Source organism: Scyliorhinus canicula, chromosome 7, assembly GCF_902713615.1.
Source record: "Scyliorhinus canicula chromosome 7, sScyCan1.1, whole genome shotgun sequence".
In the NCBI taxonomy this organism is placed as follows: domain Eukaryota; kingdom Metazoa; phylum Chordata; class Chondrichthyes; order Carcharhiniformes; family Scyliorhinidae; genus Scyliorhinus; species Scyliorhinus canicula.
The window spans coordinates 116,963,489-116,982,186 of record NC_052152.1 but is presented as its reverse complement, the minus strand read 5'-3'; the positions used below and the strand labels follow the sequence as shown (position 1 = coordinate 116,982,186).

The window sequence follows — 18,698 nt, the reverse complement described above, 5'->3', positions numbered from 1 at the left end:
TCCTTCCCTCCTAGCTATAGAGGTCCCATCCGTCACCCCTCTTTGGCGTCCTCGTTCTCTTTGCGCCCCCTCGCCATTGCTCGTGGGCAGTTTGCTCTTGCCCCTCGCTCTTGCCCCTCTCTCCTTTTATCCACTTATGCATGCTGACTGGCTCTCTTACACTCATTCTCTGGGAATGCTCCTATCCTTAGTGCCTGTGTATATTTGCCTCTCTTTCAGATTTTATTTATTTATCCTTTTTCTGTTTCTCATTTATTTCCATCTCCTTCCTCTTATTCCTGCTCTTCACACATTCCACTCTCTATTTTTAGCCTGAAACCCACAAATGAAAATGAGGTGTTATTGCCGGAGTGGAGGTGACACTGACACCACTGAGCCCTGCAAAATTATATTCAAGCAGGCGAACCTACTGGGTACATGGACCTTGGCTGTAATCCAAATAAAAATTTTCATTGTTCTGCTGCAAATACTGAGCAGGTAGACAGAGGGTCTGCAACTTTTCCAGCATGCCTGGAAATGCTTTTTCTCCATTTTCCCTGACGAGAGTAGAAATTTGCAAAGAGGTGGTGTTGGAAAATACCATCATCCTCTATTGTGCTCGGGAGACCTAGTTCTCAACTTGACCAAGTCTCGGTCCCATCTGCTCTCCCGCACAAAGATGGAGTAGTCAAGTCTGGCATGGTGATCCTCCAGCACTTACATTTGATGACAAAGCCCTTGGACAAGCTTTGGTTCCAACAGGCAGTTTCTGCAATGTGCCTAGTCTTCAGATAGCTTGTGTATTTGTGTTTGATTATCACTTCAGAACAGCGGTTGGGCTGTATCACTAGTTTTATCACACTTCCTTTTCCAGTGAGATGAAGGCCTGTCTCCAGTACCGTTTTAAGCTAGCTACTGCAGGCTCTGTTACAATATTGGCAGTTACAATATTGGTGAAGAACTTAACTCCTAGTGCACCGGTTTATGTAGGATAGTAGTAGGGAATTTGGGCATGTGACTAAACTGTCTTCATTTTGCTTTCTAGCTGAGGAATTAAATTGAGATATCTCTTGGCTAGATGGAAAAGATCCCATGCCCAGTATCGCAGAAAGAGAAGCAAAGTTCTCCCCAGTGTCCTGGGGCTAATGTTTTACCCTCAACCAACATCACTAAACCCTGTTCATATATCTTATCTCTGTGGGAGTTTGCTGTGCACGCATTAGCCTCCACGTTTCCCGACTTTACAACAGTAGCCACATTACAAAGGTACTTCATTGCCTGTGAATACTTTGGGATATCCTGAAGCTATGAAAGGCACTGTATTAATGTAAACTCGGTCAGTTAATTTTTCAAACTTTGTGGGCCCAAGAGGGTGGCGCGGCTGGCACTGCTACCTTGCAGTGGGACCCAGGCTCGATTCCGGCCTTGGGTGATTGTGTGGAGGTTGCACATTCTCCTCATGGCTGCGTGAGTATCCTTCGGGTGCTTGGGTTTCCTCCCACAATCCAAAGATGTGCAGGTTAGGTGGATTGGCCATGCTAAATTGCCCCTTAGTATCAATGTGCAGGGTTATGGGGGTAGGGAGGGGGAGTGGTCCTTGATAAAATGCTCTTTCAGACGGTCCGTGCAGACTTGATGGGCCAAATGGCCTCCTTCTGTACTGTAGGGATTTTATGGATTCTGTGGACGAGTTCCTGAGTTTCTTTTTAGATTATTTTTATCTACATAACACTGGATGTTATTGTATGACTGAATGGTTCTTAGCCCTGTCCTTTTATGCTTTGGTATTGTTTTGAATTGTGCTTGCTCAGGAAGTCACCCAGTGCCAAATGTTATCAATTTGACCTAATGTTTCTTTAAAGGGAAGGAGCTGCAATTTAATTAACATACACACATTTATCTTTTTTCCATGCACTGTGTACAGAAACTTGACAGTTTTGACTGGTAGTTGATGTTCACAGACCACAAATTTCATAATGTCTAGTGCTCAAGTACCTTTGTTACATGGCAACTGTTGTAAAGCGTGTCTCTTGGTATATTCTCCTAGCTGGAGGGGTTGGGCTCACTGTTGCCCGATATTGCAGTATTCTGTTGAAGATAAATCCAAGGCAATGATTTGAAATGGTTGTCTTGCTTTGACATCTTAAGATGAGGTAAATCTGTAAGATGAGGATATTCTTGGGCTAAGTAGATGAGAGTGATGACTGCACGGTGGATGAGTGACATCACCATGCTGCAGGGGGCCATTTATTGGTTGGAATCAATAGGAATGAAGTGGGAGTTGGGGTCAGTATAGTCAGGGGGATAGACACAGTTCTCTGCTGCCAAAAGTATGAGTCCAGAGGCTGTGTTGCCTGCCTGGGGCTGGAGAGGAACTTGCAGTGGAATGGGAAAGATCCAGTTGTTGTGGTTTGCGTAAACACCAATGACATAGTTAGGACTAGGGGAGAGATTCGTAGAGTGTTTTGGGGACAATTTCTTAAGAGCAGCATGTTCTGTAGCCATCCTGACTATTCTAGACATGATAATGTGTATTGAGATAGACTAATTAATGACGTCACAGTAAAAAATCCTCGATTATAGCATGATTGAATTTCACATTCAGTTTGAGGGTGAGAAGTGTGGATCTAAGACTCGTGTTTCAAACTAAATAAGGACAATTACAAGGACATGAAGAATTGGTTCACGTGAACTAGGAAATTTAATTAAAGGGTAGAACAGTAGAGATGCAGTGACATAAGAACATAAGAACTAGGAGCAGGAGTAGGCCATCTGGCCCCTCGAGCCTGCTCCGCCATTCAATTAGATCATGGCTGATCTTTTGTGGACTCAGCTCCACTTTCCGGCCCGAACACCATAACCCTTAATCCCTTTATTCTTCAAAAAACTATCTATCTTTACCTTAAAAACATGTAATGAAGGAGCCTCAACTGCTTCACTGGGCAAGGAATTCCATAGATTCACAACCCTTTGGGTGAAGAAGTTCCTCCTAAACTCAGTCCTAAATCTACTTCCCCTTATTTTGAGGCTATGCCCCCTAGTTCTGCTGTCACCCGCCAGTGGAAACAACCTGCCCGCATCTATCCTATCTATTCCCTTCATAATTTTAAATGTTTCTATAAGATCCCCCCTCATCCTTCTAAATTCCAACGAGTACAGTCCCAGTCTACTCAACCTCTCCTCATAATCCAACCCCTTCAGATCTGGGATTAACCTAGTGAATCTCCTCTGCACACCCTCCAGCGCCAGTACGTCCTTTCTCAAGTAAGGAGACCAAAACTGAACACAATACTCCAGGTGTGGCTGCACTAACACCTTATACAATTGCAACATAACCTCCCTAGTCTTAAACTCCATCCCTCTAGCAATGAAGGACAAAATTCCATTTGCCTTCTTAATCACCTGTTGCACTTGTAAACCAACCTTCTGTGACTCATGCACTAGCACACCCAAGTCTCTCTGAACAGCGGCTTGCTTTAATATTTTATCGTTTAAATAATAATCCCGTTTGCTGTTATTCCTACCAAAATGGATAACCTCACATTTGTCAACATTGTATTCCATCTGCCAGACCCGAGCCCATTCACTTAACCTATCCAAATCCCTCTGCAGACTTCCAGTATCCTCTGCACTTTTCGCTTTACCACTCATCTTAGTGTCATCTGCAAACTTGGACACATTGCCCTTGGTTCCCAACTCCAAATCATCAATGTAAATTGTGAACAATTGTGGGCCCAACACGGATCCCTGAGGGACACCACTAGCTACTGATTGCCAACCAGAGAAACACCCATTTATCCCAACTCTTTGCTTTCTATTAATTAACCAATCCTCTATCCATGCTACTACTTTACCCTTAATGCCATGCATCTTTATCTTATGCAGCAACCTTTTGTGTGGCACCTTGTCAAAGGCTTTCTGGACATTTATGACCGACGCATCAATAAAGATACGCTTCAGTGAGAAGGCATGACTTTAGGTGGAGTGGATGCTCCATCTGTGGCTAACTAAGCAACTTGATGAGTACAATTCTGCAGGGATTCATGGTAGGTTAGAAGATTGGACAGAATTTAAAAACCAGCAAAGAATGGCTTTAAAAAAAATGAGAGAATACATAGGAGAAAAAGCTAGCTATAAATGTAGAACCTCTTATCTGTTTTGTAAGTATTTAAAAAGGAAAGAAGTATCTAAAGTGAGCATTGGTACTCTAGAGAATGTATCTGGGAAATGCGGAAGAGTTGACCAGATATTTTGTATCAGCCTTCAAACTATTAGATCTAAAGGCTGAGAAGTCCCCACGACCTGATGGCCGACAACGGGTAGCACAGTGGTTAGCACAGTTGCTTCACCCCCTCCAGGGTCCCAGGTTAGATTCCTGGCTTGGGTCACTGGCTGTGTGGAGTCTACACATTTCCCTCTGTCTGCGTGGGTTTCCACCAGGTGCTCCGGTTTCCTCCCACAGTCCAAAGATGTGCAGGATAGGTGGATTGGCCGTGCTAAATTGCCCTTGGTGTCCAAAAAAGGTTCAGTGGGGTTACGGGGATTAGGTGGAGGTGTGGGCTTAAGTGGGGTGCTCTTTCCAAGGGCTGGTGCAGACTCGATGGACCGAATGGCCTACTTCTGCACTGTAAATTCTATGATCTTGGGGTCTTAAAAGAAGTGGCTTCTGAGATAATAGATGTGTTGGTTGTAATTTTCCAAAATTCTCCGGGTTCTGCAAAGCTCCTTTCAGATTAGAAAATAGTGAATATAACTCATCTATTCAAGAAAGGTGGGAGACAGAAAGCAGGAATCTACAGGCCAGTTAGCTTAATCTCTATCCTAGGAAAAATTATAGAATCTATTAAGGAGATTACAGCAGAGCACTTGGAAAATCTTAATGCAATAAGGCAGAGTGAACATTGTTTTGTGAAAGAGAAATTTGTGTTTCACTAATTTATTAGTTATTTGAGGAAGTAACAAGCAGAGGAAGTGACGAGCATTGTGGATAAAGAGGAAACCTGTAGATGTGCTGTACTTGGAATTCCAAAAGACATTTGATACTGTTAGTACAAAAAATAAGGCTTCATGGCTTCATGGTGTAGTGAAAAATGTATTTGCATGGATAGAAGATTGGCTAGCTAATGGGAAGCAGAGGTGGGTAAGTTTTGGGTAGGCACTATATGACAAGTGGTGTACCACATGGTCAGTGCTGGGACCTCAACCTTTTACAATTTACATCATTGACCTGGATGAAGAAACCAAATGTATGGTTGCTAAATTTGCTGATGACACAAAGAAAGGTACAAGAGTAAGAAGTCTGCAAAGGAATATAGATAGATTAAGTGAGTGGGCAAATATTTGGCAGATGGAGTATAACCTAGGAAAGTGTGATGTCCACTTTGGCAGGAATAAAAGAAGAGCAGAATACTATTTCAATGGAGAAAGATTGCAGAATGCTATAATACAGAGGGATCTTGGTGTCCTGGTACAGAAATCAAAATAATTTAGTATGCCAGTACAGCAACTGATTAGGAAGGCAAATGGAATGTTGTCATTTATTACAAGGGGGATAAAAGTAGAGAATTTCTGCTACAGATGCAGCAATCGTAGAACCTTGGTTAGACCACACCTGGAATACTGTGTGCAGTTTTGGCCCCCTATCTTGGGAAGGATATTATTGCCATTGAGGGAGTGCAACAAAGGTTCATGACTTGTTCTGGGGATTGTGGAACAGTCTTCTGAAGAGAAATTGGGCAAACCGGGCCTGTATTCTCTAGTGTTTTGAAAAATGAAAGATGAATCTCATTGAAATCTACAAAATTCTTGAAGGGATAGACAGGCAGGTGCAGGTAAGATATTTCCCTTGGTTGGGGAATTAGAACCAGAGGACATAATTACAAACTATTTAGAACCAAAATGAGGGCATAGATTTCATATAATTCCGACAGTGCAGAAGGAGGCCATTCGGCCCATCAAATTTGCACCAACCCTCTGAAAGAGCAACTTACCTCGGCCCACTCCCCCACTCTATCCGCCGAACCCCACCTAACCCGCATACCTGGAGACACTAAGCGGTAATTTAGAATGGTAAATCCACCTAACCCACACATCTTTGGACTGCGGACGGAAACCAGAGCACTCGGATGAAACCAACACAATCACGGGGAGAAACTCCCCAGTCACCCAAGGCCGCAATTGAACCCGGGTCCTTGGTGCTGTGAGGCAGCAGTGGAGACATTCTTTTACAGGGGGTTATGTACATGGTATTGGTGAGACCACACCTGGAATACTATGCCCAGTTCTGGCCTCCTTATTTCAGAAAGGATATAATTGTATTTGAAGCTGTTCAAAGAAGGTTCACTCAATTGATACCTGGGATGGTGCAGTATCTTTGCAGTATCTTATGAGGAAAGGTTGACCAGGCTGGGTCTGTATCTGTTGGCGTTTACAAGAACAAGAGGTGATCCTATTGAAACGTCAAATTCTGATGGGACTAAAGAGAGTGGATGCTGGGAGGATGTTTTCCCCTTGTGGGGTGTGGTCTAGAACTAGGGGGTGCAGTTTGAAAGTAAGGTGTCTCTGTTTCAGACTGAATGGAGGTGGAGTTTTCTCCTTAGTGGGTCATTATTCTTTGGAATTTTATCCCCAGAGAGCAGTGGAGGCTGGCTCATTGAATAAATTCGGGGATGAGACAGATTTTTTTGATTGATAAGGGAGTCCCAGTCTGGGGAGCAGGCAGGAAAGTGATATGACCCCTGGGCAAGTGTGTGGCCAATTCCAGCCCCACTTGACCCGGAGTCGCAACATAATTCAAATCAAGAAATAATTCTTAGAAAAACAGCTGAAGTCTGTGGTCCTTAGCTGCCCAGTAACTAGACATCAGGTTTGCAAATTTAAACACAATTAAAGTTATTGATAACAGCTATAACTAAATATGCAGCAAATACAACAGATTAACTATTATTTAATTTCTAACCCCCCCCCCCCCATTTAAACTTGCCCCACCCTCTTTTATTTATTTATTTATATACACGCACACCTCAAGACAAACAAACTCAAGAATGGAAGAGAGGGGTGAAAATAATAAGCAAAAGGATAAAGAATCTTTGTTTCCGATGGCTGTCTTTAAACACACTTTCCTTTTAAACTAGGCTTTCAGGTTGAGATTTCTGCTTGCCAGTCTGTAATGGTTTTCACTGTAGACTCATTCAGGTCTCTGAAGTTTCAGAAGTACAGTAGCTTTTCTGGAGAAAAACAAAGAGAAAAAGAGAGAGAGATGGCAGGTCCTTGTCTCGGAGTCCAGGTTTCCAATTCTGCTTTACTGGAGTCCTTGGAAATCATTCCATTCAAGCTGGATCCAATCACCATCCATTACCGGGCAGAACTGCAGGCAGCAGGTCCATGTCTCTTCATTTTTTGACTGGAAGTAGGTGGTTGTGGATGCAGCAGTGGCGTTGTTGCAGATTTGTTGTGGATTTCAACCTCCTGGAACAAACAGTGGTCTGCCTCCCTCCACCCTTTGAGTATTCTCCCAGTGTCTACGCGGGTCTCACCCCGATAACCCAAAGATTTGCAGGGTGGGTGAATTGGCCAGCACTGTGGCTTCACAGCGCCAGGGTCCCAGGTTCAATTTCCGGCTGGGTCACTGTTTGTGCGGAGTTTGCACGTTCTTCTCATGTCTACCTGGGTTTCCTCCGGGTGCTCCAGTTTCCTCCCACAAGCCCTGAAAGACGTGCTGTTAGCTAATTTGGACATTCTGAATTCTCTCTCTGTGTACCCGAACAGGTGCCGGAATGTGGCGACTAGGGGCTTTTCACAGTAACTTCAATGCAATGTAGCCTATTCGTGGCAATAAAGATTATTAAATTTCACTGATTTCCTGCTTTCTAAGGGGGTGCATTTGATAAACAGGAACTCTGTCTGTGTGTGTGTGCGCCTCTGTCTGTGTGTGTGCGCCTCTGTCTGTGTGTGTGCGCCTCTGTCTGTGTGTGTGCGCCTCTGTCTGTGTGTGTGCGCCTCTGTCTGTGTGTGTGCGCCTCTGTCTGTGTGTGTGCCTCTTAGAATCATAGAATTTACAATGCAGAAAGAGGCCATTCAGCCCATCGAGTCTGCACCGGCCCTTGGAAAGAGCACCCAACTTAAGCCCCACATCTCCACCCTAACCCTTTTTTCCCATAACCCAGTAACCCCACCTAACCTTTGGACTCTAAGGGCGATTTAGAATGGCCAATCCACCTAACCTGCACATCTTTGGACTGTGGGAGGAAACCAGAGCACCCGGAGGAAACCCACGCGGACATGGGGAGAACATACAGACTCCACACAGTCAGTGACCTAAGCCGGGAATTGAACCTGGGACGCTGGAACTGTGAAACAACTGTGCTGTCCATTATGTTACTGTGCTGCCCACTCTGTCTGTGTGTCTCTCTGTCGGTCTGGCATGAGCCTAGTACTTTGGAATCTTCTGTTTCGAGCTACACAGCAGTGAACCATGTGGAAAAGTCTGTGCTGCCATTGTGTTCTGCGATGACAAGAAAGGCCTCAGATGTAAATAACAGGTTGCTGATAATCCGGACCAGCCAGACCTGTGTTCAGTTCCAAATGTAACAGCAAGAGTATCCAGGCAAAGGAGATTGCACAGTGGCAGGCAACCAGATTGATAGCTAGCTTAAGATGCGAGCTATGAGGAGAGGTGAAAGGACTTGAGATTGGTTCATAGGAGATATTCTGGAAGTTTCACTGTTGTTCTGGGAACATTTAACTGAACGCTGAAAACGTATTTGAGGTAGTTACAAACTCCAGAACTGGGAGATCCACCTCAAGGGAGAGAGGCACAGGTAGAGGGGAGGCAGTGATGGAGGATTATTGTTACTGGCCTAGTAAACTAGAGACCCAGGGTCATGCTCTGCGGACCCAGGTTTGAAAGCCACCATGGCAGATGATGAAATCTGAATTCAATAAAAATCTGGAATTAATTAAGTCTAAGAGGGCCTTAAACCACCGTAGATTGTTGTAAAAACCCTACTGGTTCATTAATGTCCTTTTGGGAAGGAAATATGCCTGAATGTGGCTCCAAATCCACAGCATGTGGTTGACTCTTATTTGGCTTAGGACACTGGCAAGGTGGTTAGCACTGCTGCCTCACAGTGCCAGGAACCTGGGTTCAATTCCAGCCTTGGGTTACTATCTGTGTGGAGTTTGCACTTTCCCCCCCCCCCCCCGTGTCTGCGGGGATTCCTCCGGGTGCTCTGGTTTCCTCCCACAGTCCAAAGATCCACAGGTTAGGTGGATTGGAGATGCTAAATTGTCCCTTAGTGTCCAACAGTTACGTGGGGTTATTGGAATAGGGCAGGGGTTGGGCCTAGGTAGCGTTCTCATTCAGAGTGTTGGTGCGGTCTCAATGGGCCAAATGATCATCTCCTGCACTGTAGGGATTCTATGACATTGAGGGATGGGAAATAAATGCTTGCCCAGCCAATGCCGCCCATAATAAAAGTAATGGTCAGTTTGGATTGAGAGGAAGGTGAGGGTAGGAGGATTGGAAATGATATTGAGAATACTATCTGCTGCTTGCATTTGTTACCCTTACTCGGGTTTATGAATAATTGAAATCATGGTATCGAATTCTTCAGCTGGAGTCTCTCCATTATGTGTCTCTTTTCTCTCATCTTATCTTTTCAGGAAAAAAAAAATCATCTCTTGATTCATTATTTTTCTTCCATTTTTCAGGGGATGAATTTCATTGCTGGTTATTTACTAATAGTGACCAAGGATGAAGAGAAGTCCTTCTGGTTGTTAGACGCCCTGATTGCAAAGATAGTACCGGGTATGTCAGCTGCAAATGTGTTGTCCTACATTACAATGGTGCAGGTATTCCTGAATCAGCTTCTCTCTGTTCTTTTTAAGCACATAACAATGCAACTTATAAAACCATAGAAATGTCCATGTTCAAAATGTCTTTATTGGACAATACCATGTGGGAAATAACCTCCCAAGCCCCCTAACCCTCCTGCCCCCTTTTTATTGCTATTTTGAAATATTTTTATTGGAATAGATATTGTCATGTATTTACATATGTATAGTTCCTTTCTCCTCACCCCCGCCCCTTTCCCTGTCGATTGGCTCCACCCTCCCTCTACTGTTACAGGTTTATTTTAATGTTTTTACATCAAATCTTTCTCCTACCTCAGGAGTTGAAAATTTCCCATATTGGCTTTTCAAAACAAAATTTAAATTAAATATGTGTCCGAGCACAGTGTGACGTGACTGAAAACATTCCCTGAACCCAAATCTCTGTGCATGCTGCCAACTCACCAGCCTCACAATCGGGGTGCCAGAGCGACACGGACGATATATAACCTACAATATGACGGCTGGTAATGCAAACTGCTAGCCATGAGTTGGCACATCACACCATGGAAAGTTGAATCTAGCTAAACATTCAGCATCTGCACATGCTAGAGGATGGACTTGAAGTATGTGCAGCACTGAGAGGCTGAACTTATCAACCCCCAACTGGTTACAGGCAAGCGGCAAGCTTTCTGTAAGTTAGGGATCTGATTCTTGATGCAATTAGAATATCTGAGTCAGGCCTCAAATGAAAAAGTGCAGCAGAAGGCTTTTTCCATGTATTGGGTTGCTTTTTGGCTTCAGAAGGAGTGATGTGCTGGTGACTGCTGCTTGTTAACACTTGGATGTGTTCAGCTGCTTTGTACAAAATCGGGTTGCTGGCAGCTGCTCCAGGTGTCTTCCTTTCTGAAAGTTCAGGTACTTTGAGCCCGCTCAGCTTTAAAAGTTGCTGATTGCTTCTCATTGCATTTTTCAGTCAAAATGTATTCTTTAATCTTTATTAACCTCAGCACTTTCCAGTTTGCCAGCTATATCCTGGTAAATCTTTACTCTCCCCAGTGTGATCATATCCTTCCTGTAATGCAGTGACCAGAACTGCACACAATACTCTAGATACGGTCTAACGGGTGTTTTATATAATTCGAGGGAAGCCTCCCTGCTCTTGTACTCTCCAGCTTGGAATATAAAGGAAAGTATCCCTTTGACCATGTTTTCTACCTGTACAGCAATCTTCAAGGATTTGTAGACATATACTCCTTGGTCCCTCTATACATCTCAGTATTCCCTTACCTTTCTTCCACATTGCAAATGGATTACCTAACACTTCTCTGGATTGAATTCCATTTGGGAATTTATCCAGTATATACTGGGATTAAAACTCAGTTTAGTCAAGGTTGATGGGCTATAAGGTACTCGGGTACTCGCTCGATATGGCTGAATGGGGGCCCATGCCTCGGGGTACTGCAACTGCAGCCACCCCTACTCCTTCATGTTTGGCGGGATTATCGAGTTATTTCCATAGAAATAGCAAGTTTCTCCAGGTCTGTAGTTGTTGGTAAGAGTCGTAACTTTGAACACCCGAAGGAGAGATGGTTATTGCTACCCCCTGCCTGGGCACTAGTGCCGAGTCAATCAGCCTCATCTGGGCCAGTGTAACCAAATAGGGAGGGGCCCCTCAACATATAATACCAGAAATTTGAGGCATAAAGGCTGTTCACCATTCCATTCCCTGACCATGATCCTGGGGTGTCTGTCAGAAGAATTTGACGAATAATAGAATAGAACGGAATAGAATTTATACAGTGAATGGTAGAACTCTAAAGAGTATTGAAAGTCAGAGAAATCTAGGTGTACAGGTCCACAGGTCACAGAAAGGGGCAACACAGGTGGAAAAGATAGTCAAGAAGGCATACGGCATGCTTGCCTTCATAGGCCGGAGCATTGAGTATAAGAATTGGCAAATCATGTTGCAGCTGTATAGAACCTTAGTTAGGCCACACTTGGAGTATAGTGTTCAATTCTGGTCACCACACTACCAGAAGGATGTGGAGGATTTAGAGGATGTGCAGAAGAGATTTACCAGGATGTTGCCTGGTATGAAGGGCATTAGCTATGAGGAGTGGTTGAAAAACTCGGTTTGTTCTCACTGGAACGATGGAGGTTGAGGGGCTATCTGATAGAAGTCTACAAAATTATGAGGGGCATAGACAGAGTGGATCGTCCGAGGCTTTTCTCAGGGTAGAGGGGTCAATTACTAGGGGGTATAGGTTTAAGGTGCGAGCGGCAAGGTTTAGAGTAGATGTACGAGGCAAGTTTTTTTTTACACAGAGGGTAGTGGGTGCCTGGAACTCGCTGCCGGAGGAGGTGGTGGAAGCAGAGACGATAGTGACATTTCAGGGGCATCTTGATAAATACATGAATAGGATGGGAATAGAGGGATATGGACCCAGGAAGTTAGAAGATTGTAGTTTAGTCGGGCAGCATGGTCGGCATGTGCTTCGAGGGCCAAAGGGCCTGTTCCTTTGGTCTTTGTTTGAGATTTACAGTAACTCATTTAGTCCACCCTTTCAGCTTTGAATCAGATTGTGTCTTCAAGTTCCATTTGGGGCATGAGGTTGTAACTGGAGTAGACAGTTTGATGCAGCACTGAGGGAATGCTGTGCTGCCTTTTGGAAAAGATATTCATAATAGCTACCTGGAATGTTGGAGATCTCATGGTGCTATTCTTGTCAGATAATGATCAGGAGAGGGAACCCAAGCCTTAACATTTAGTCTGAGGGAGAGGATGAGCAGTTTTAGTTTCTGTTTACTCTGCACAGATGCGGAGGATGGGGGGAGTGGATAGGACCATGGTCAAGACTAAGTTATTGCATCTTGATTGGGTTTGTAAAGACTAGTATGTGTTCAACAGGACGGGAGCTTATATTTTTAAAGAAATGTCCTGATGTTTACTAGAGTTGGTTAGACATGAACACAATTGACTCTAAAAATCTTTGGAGAGTCTTGAAATTGTAAAAAGCATTATAGAAATACTTACAGGCTTTCAAAAATTGTGATCAAACTCTGAGCTCTTTTAATACAGCTGCATATAGTGTTTTGTCGAAGATTTTTGCTATTTTACCTGAAATACTGACCTGTTTACATTGGAGGGACGAGTATAGTTACAATAACAAAGAGGGAAATTTCACATGAACTTGTGAAACACTGTCATGCTTAACATTTGGAAAGCTTTGTTTTTCAAGATGTAGATCCGAAAGGGGAAAACATTTCCTTAAAGGGGAATACAATTGCGTGGGGTCCAATGCAATGCCCTTCAAAAAAGGCAGAGCAAATGTAGGACAAATATCTCCTCTGGGCTGTTCTAGTTGATGATTCTGTAATCACTGTGGGTGCAAAGCCACTCTGGTTGATAGATTATGAATTATTTCCAGTTAAGCCATAGACATATGGGAGAAGAATTCTAAGTTCTGAATCATTTTGAAACTTCAACAATAAAAGGTATCATTGAACCTTCTCTGAATCTTTTACCTTGATGTTTTGGGAAAACACCATTCTGAAATCTTTATCTTGTGCAGTATTGTGTAAATGTGATAACCACTTATTTTGTTTAGCTGAAACAGGTGCAATGTGTGTACATGTTCTTTCTGTCTGCATAGAACAGGGTTCTGTGTATTAATATATGTAATTTCAAGCTCACACAAATACTCCACCTTCCGAGCCCGTCTTACTATTTTAAGTTGATTATCAGCTTAATTATTAGCACACTGAGGATTATTTGGCAAATGTTGTCCAATCATGGAATGACATCTGATGTTGGACATTTTTGAGTTTTGTTAGCATGGGCTGGTTGGGTACACTCAATACCTTGTGCATTGTGAACAGCGGAAGGGACATGCTGTTTGATACAATCTGCCAGTCTTTGGGATGTACAGCCTACATTCCTAGCATCACACTGGCACTGAAATTGCATTACTCAATTGTGTGATAAGCAGAAAGCCTTTTTGGCTTGACGACAGCATCCTGTTGACAATGAAAATCACTAGTGTTGTTACTGCATAGTAGCAGTATGTTCACCAGCCATTCACTGGTTCCTTTCTCAAGCAACCCTTGGACCAATCAGAGTCAATCTGCCTCGTTTAAATTTTCAAACAATGCTTGGTAGCTGTCAGTGATAATTAACTGGTGCATTTCCATGGCAACCAATCAGAGTCCACGTCCCAATTAGTCAGTAATGTCTTCTCATATAGTATAAAGTTGTTGTTTTCCTTACAGTAATATTCTTGCAATTGTCCTGCTGATGCAAGATGAAAAGCTTCAACCAAATATATTTTTTTCAGCAGTGCTCCAGTTCTGTATTGTCAACTGACTAACCGATATAAAATCGTCACAGAAATTTGGAAAACAATGAATCACAAATTTTCTTCACGAGTTGGGACTTTGTAATGTTACTGTTGTGATTCATCACATGACCTTAGCATTTTCGATTTTCCTTACCATATATGCTATTTTCTGGGACTGGTGCATGTGTACATACCTGGCAATTGCATACTAGTCGTTAAACCCCATAGACTTTATCTTGGAGTAGGTTCCATCTTCATGTTGCATAGAATTATAGAATTCACAGTGCAGAAGGAGGCTATTTGGCCCATCGAGTCTGCACCGGCCTTTAGAAAGAGAACCCTACTTAAGCCCACACCTCAGCAACCCCACCTAACCTTTTTTTGGAACACTTGAAGGCAATTTAGCATGGCCAACCCACCTAACCTGCACATCTTTGGAAACCGGAAACCAGTTTCAGAAACCGGAGCACCCGGAGGAAACCCACGCACACACTGGGAGAAAGTGCAGACTCCGAACAGACAGTGATGTGGAACCCGGGACCCTGGAGCCGTGAATCAACAGTGCTAGCCACTGTGCTACCATGCCGCCTTGTATCATTAAACTGGGCAATTAAAGATTTAAAATTGATATATTCAGCAAGTAAATAGGTTGGTTGAAATGAATATATTTAGCTAGTAATTGAGCAGGCTGAGAGAGAGAGAGAGAGAGAGAAATGTTCACTAAAAAGGACTAGCTGAGGGATAGATTCAGTAAGGGTACAGAGTGAGTCAATGTATTCAGCCAACACAATTGCTAATGTACCATGTTGGCAGTTTCAGCTTTAACATAGAACAGTACAGCACAGAACAGGCCCTTCGGCCCTCGATGTTGTGCCGAGCAATGATCACCCTACCTAAACCCACGTAACCCAACAATCCCCCCATTAACCTTACACTACGGGCAATTTAGCATGGCCAATCCACCTAACCCGCACATCTTTGGACTGTGGGAGGAAACCGGAGCACCCGGAGGAAACCCACGCACACACTGGGAGGACGTGCAGACTCCACACAGACAGTGACCCAGCCAGGAATCGAACCTGGGACCCTGGAGCTGTGAAGCATTGATGCTAACCACCATGCTACCGTGAGGCCCCCAAAGGCTTTGTTGGTGTTACTTTGCTTTCCATGGGGAAATTATGGAATATTATCTAAGTGTCCCATCCTCTTGTGTAATTAACATAGGAGCCAAGGCCTATCTAGTCTTTTCATGATATCCCAACTAGATGCACAAAGAAGTTCAAGATCCCACTTCATATTTTGGTGGCAATTTTGAGCTATTTGTTTTCATGGTCACTGTTTTGGTTCAACTGCAAAGCAATATCGCACAGATCTGGAGGACTGTGAGCAGTTCAGCGCGTCACATTTTAGGAATGATTCACTGGCCTTGCAGGAAATGAATTATAAATTAACTGGAATGGTACCTGGACTCCAAGGAGAGATTATACTAACTGGCTTCTGTTTCCTCGAATTTAGACGGTTAAGGGGTGACTTTATCATTAATTAAGATACAGTGCGATACAGGGTGGATAGAGATGAACTAGTTTTTTTGCTGGCTGGGGAGTCTTGGATTTGCTACTTTGTCTAAAAAAAAAAGTGCCAGACCTTTCCGGCGTGAAATTAGCAAACAGTTCTAGTGAGTGTTAGAAGTTTAGAATTCTTCCATTAATGGCAATTGATATTTGATTAATTGTTCATTTTAAAATTAAGCCTGATATTTAGCTTTGTTAATCACGGGTATTAAGGATTATAGGACAGAAGTTGGGGGTGGAGGAATATATGGAGTTTGGTCATTAATGGCCATAATCTCATTGAATGGAGTTGGTTTGAATGGTTACTGTTGTTCCTGTATTCTTGGCATACCTTGTAGCTTCTTACCTCAATCTGTGAGCAATATGTTGATATGATCTGCCACCAGTTGTGCTCTGGTTTGGTTTGGCAGCTGTTGTAGCTGGAGGCACAGGGATTAGTTGTATCTGCTGAGAGCATGTGACTAGCCGGGAGTAACTAGCTGCCCTGACACAGCACATTAACTGCTCAGAAATCCCTCCCCTGATTAGATCTGCTCGACTTTGACCTGATTCTCCGAAATGTGCAGCAGTAAATACTTGAAATTGTCAAAACAAAGCTGCAAACCGCATCTCCTGGATCATTCGACATTCAAAACAGAACCTTAGGGTTAATCACAGAAGAGGGAGGCTTCCAGATATGAGAGAATTTCTGTGAAACAGATCCTGCTTTCTATATTGTATCACTGCTCATAGGTTGCAATGTTTCTGCAGCTTAGATCCATGAAATCGACCTACATTACAAAAAAGTCAGTTACATCACGAGGCACTAACATAAACAAGCAAACGGAGCCCAGTGGGAAAGGTGGGCACTCTCCCCATGGAGGGTGGAGTGGGGTAGGTACTCCTTTTGGGTGCGTTTGTGGATTCATCTGTCAACCACAGACTTGAAAAACACATACTAACATGTAGAAAGCTGAGCGTAGCTTTGAAAGTTCTATTTAATTTCAGAGGCATGATTATCAATAGATTTGTCGTTCAGCGTTCCCTCATGATTTGAGTTTTCACCAAATGTCTGAAGATATTGGCATCTCTTGCAGAGAGCTACCCTGTGTAAGCTTAATCTGCTCAACTGCATTGCTTCAGGGGCACAAGCCAGTCAGTTCCTCGAGCCTATTCCACCATTCGATAATCTGAATGTCATTTACCTGCCTTTGTTCTCCATCCTTTAATAACTTTACCCAAATAAGCAATCGTCAATCTCTGCCTTGAAAATATGGGCTGGAATATGGCGTATACTTACGATGAAGAACAATGAAACTTATGTGAGCCTCAAAAGGCCGGTTAACCCATTAGCAGGCTTTGCTGAAGCCAAATAGAGACGGGACGCAGAGGCAAAGTGGAGAAATGATGGGGCAGAAACCCCCAAATGCAGACTCTAATTTGACAGAGCAGTGCAGCACCTAATGGCTAGAGTGATAATGCTGCTATGGGCAGGTGAACTTGTGTCACAGATCCAGCACTGATCACTGTTATCTCACAAAGAAGAGAAGCAGTGTTTCAGGCCACAGCTAACTTGCAATGCTGCATGATAACTGGAGATAGTAGTTTCTCTATTGAAACATTAAGGACCCCAAAATGCTTTAAGCTTAACTCCATGTAGTAGTTACCGTAGTAACTGTTGTAATATGGTAAAAATGGCAACCGATTTGGTCACAGCAAACTCTGACAGACAGTAACGTGTACAGACAGGATGATATCTTTCATTTGGTTAAATATTGTCGGGGATGATTGGGTTAGATCAGGGGTGGGCAAACTTTTCCGTGCAAGGGCCACATTCAGAAATTCACAATTTTAAAGGGCCGCATAGTATATTAAGTAAAATAATTACTTCACCCGCTTATGATTCTGGGCGCCTCATATAGAACATAGAACAGTACAGCACAGAACAGGCCCTCGATGTTGTGCCGAGCAATGATCACCCTACTCAAGTCAACGTATCCACCCTATACCAGTAAGTAACCCAAACCCCCCCCCCCCCCCATTAACCTTAGTTTGCCCACCCCTGGGTTAGATGATTGGTAAAAAGGAAAAAATAGAAGAGAGCTCAGTGGGCTAGACAGCTGATTTGTAATGCAGAACAAGGCCAGCAGCACGGGTTCAATTCCCGTACCAGCTTCCCCGAACAAGCACCGGAATATGGTGACTGGGAGCTTTTCACAGTAACTTCATACTTATGACAATGAAAGATTATTATTAGAGGGATGGAAAGACTCCTCCAGTCTGGTTATATTTCCTAGAGCCTATATGTTTTGCTTTGCAAGGTATACCTGTATCCATAAATTGTACAAAACTGTACTTTAAAATATTTCTATAAAAAAGGGAGGGCATAAGGGGGGTGGGGGTGTTGGGGAGAGGGTTGCTGGGGGGGTAGGGAAGATTATAGGCTGAGTCTGACGTCAACAGACTAAATAGAGAAACCTAAGAAGAAGCCTTTTTTGTGCTATACAATAAATGAAAACTAACGGCAATGTATATAATTTTGAAAATACCAATAAAAAGATTTTTTTTTAATATTGTCTGGGACGGTACGGAGTAATCACCTTCTGTAGATGGCACCAGAGGGGTTTTGTACCTGACTTGGCTGTTTGGAATGTGTCGGGGGGGGTAAGGCACAGCAATCAGGGACGGCACGGCGGCACAGTGGCTAGCACTGCTGCCTCACATCTCTTGGGGACCTGGGTTCAATTCCGGCCTTGGGTGATTGTCTGGGTGGAGTTTGCACTTTCTCCCCGTGTCTGTGTGGGTTTTCTCCGGGTGATTCGGTTTCTTCCCACAGTCCAGAGATATGGATTGGCCAATTTGCTCACAGCAAACTCTGACAGGCCCATGCTAAATTAGCTCTTAGTGTCCAAAAGGATAGGTAGGGTTACTGGGTTACAGGGATAGGGTGTAGGCATGGGTTTAAGTAGGGTGATCTTGCAAAGGGCTGGTGCAGACT

At 43.6% G+C, this 18,698-nt stretch overlaps 1 protein-coding gene across 1 annotated transcript in view; it reads left to right on the top strand.

The window, feature by feature from the left end:
* The window catches only part of LOC119969306 (growth hormone-regulated TBC protein 1-A-like), a 99,985-nt gene that overhangs the window by 59,938 nt on the left and 21,349 nt on the right, over nucleotides 1-18,698 (top strand). The window contains exon 5 of the mRNA XM_038802758.1: nucleotides 9,691-9,787. Within this exon, the coding sequence (XP_038658686.1) occupies nucleotides 9,691-9,787 (97 nt within the window). The remainder of the gene's footprint in view (nucleotides 1-9,690; nucleotides 9,788-18,698) is intronic.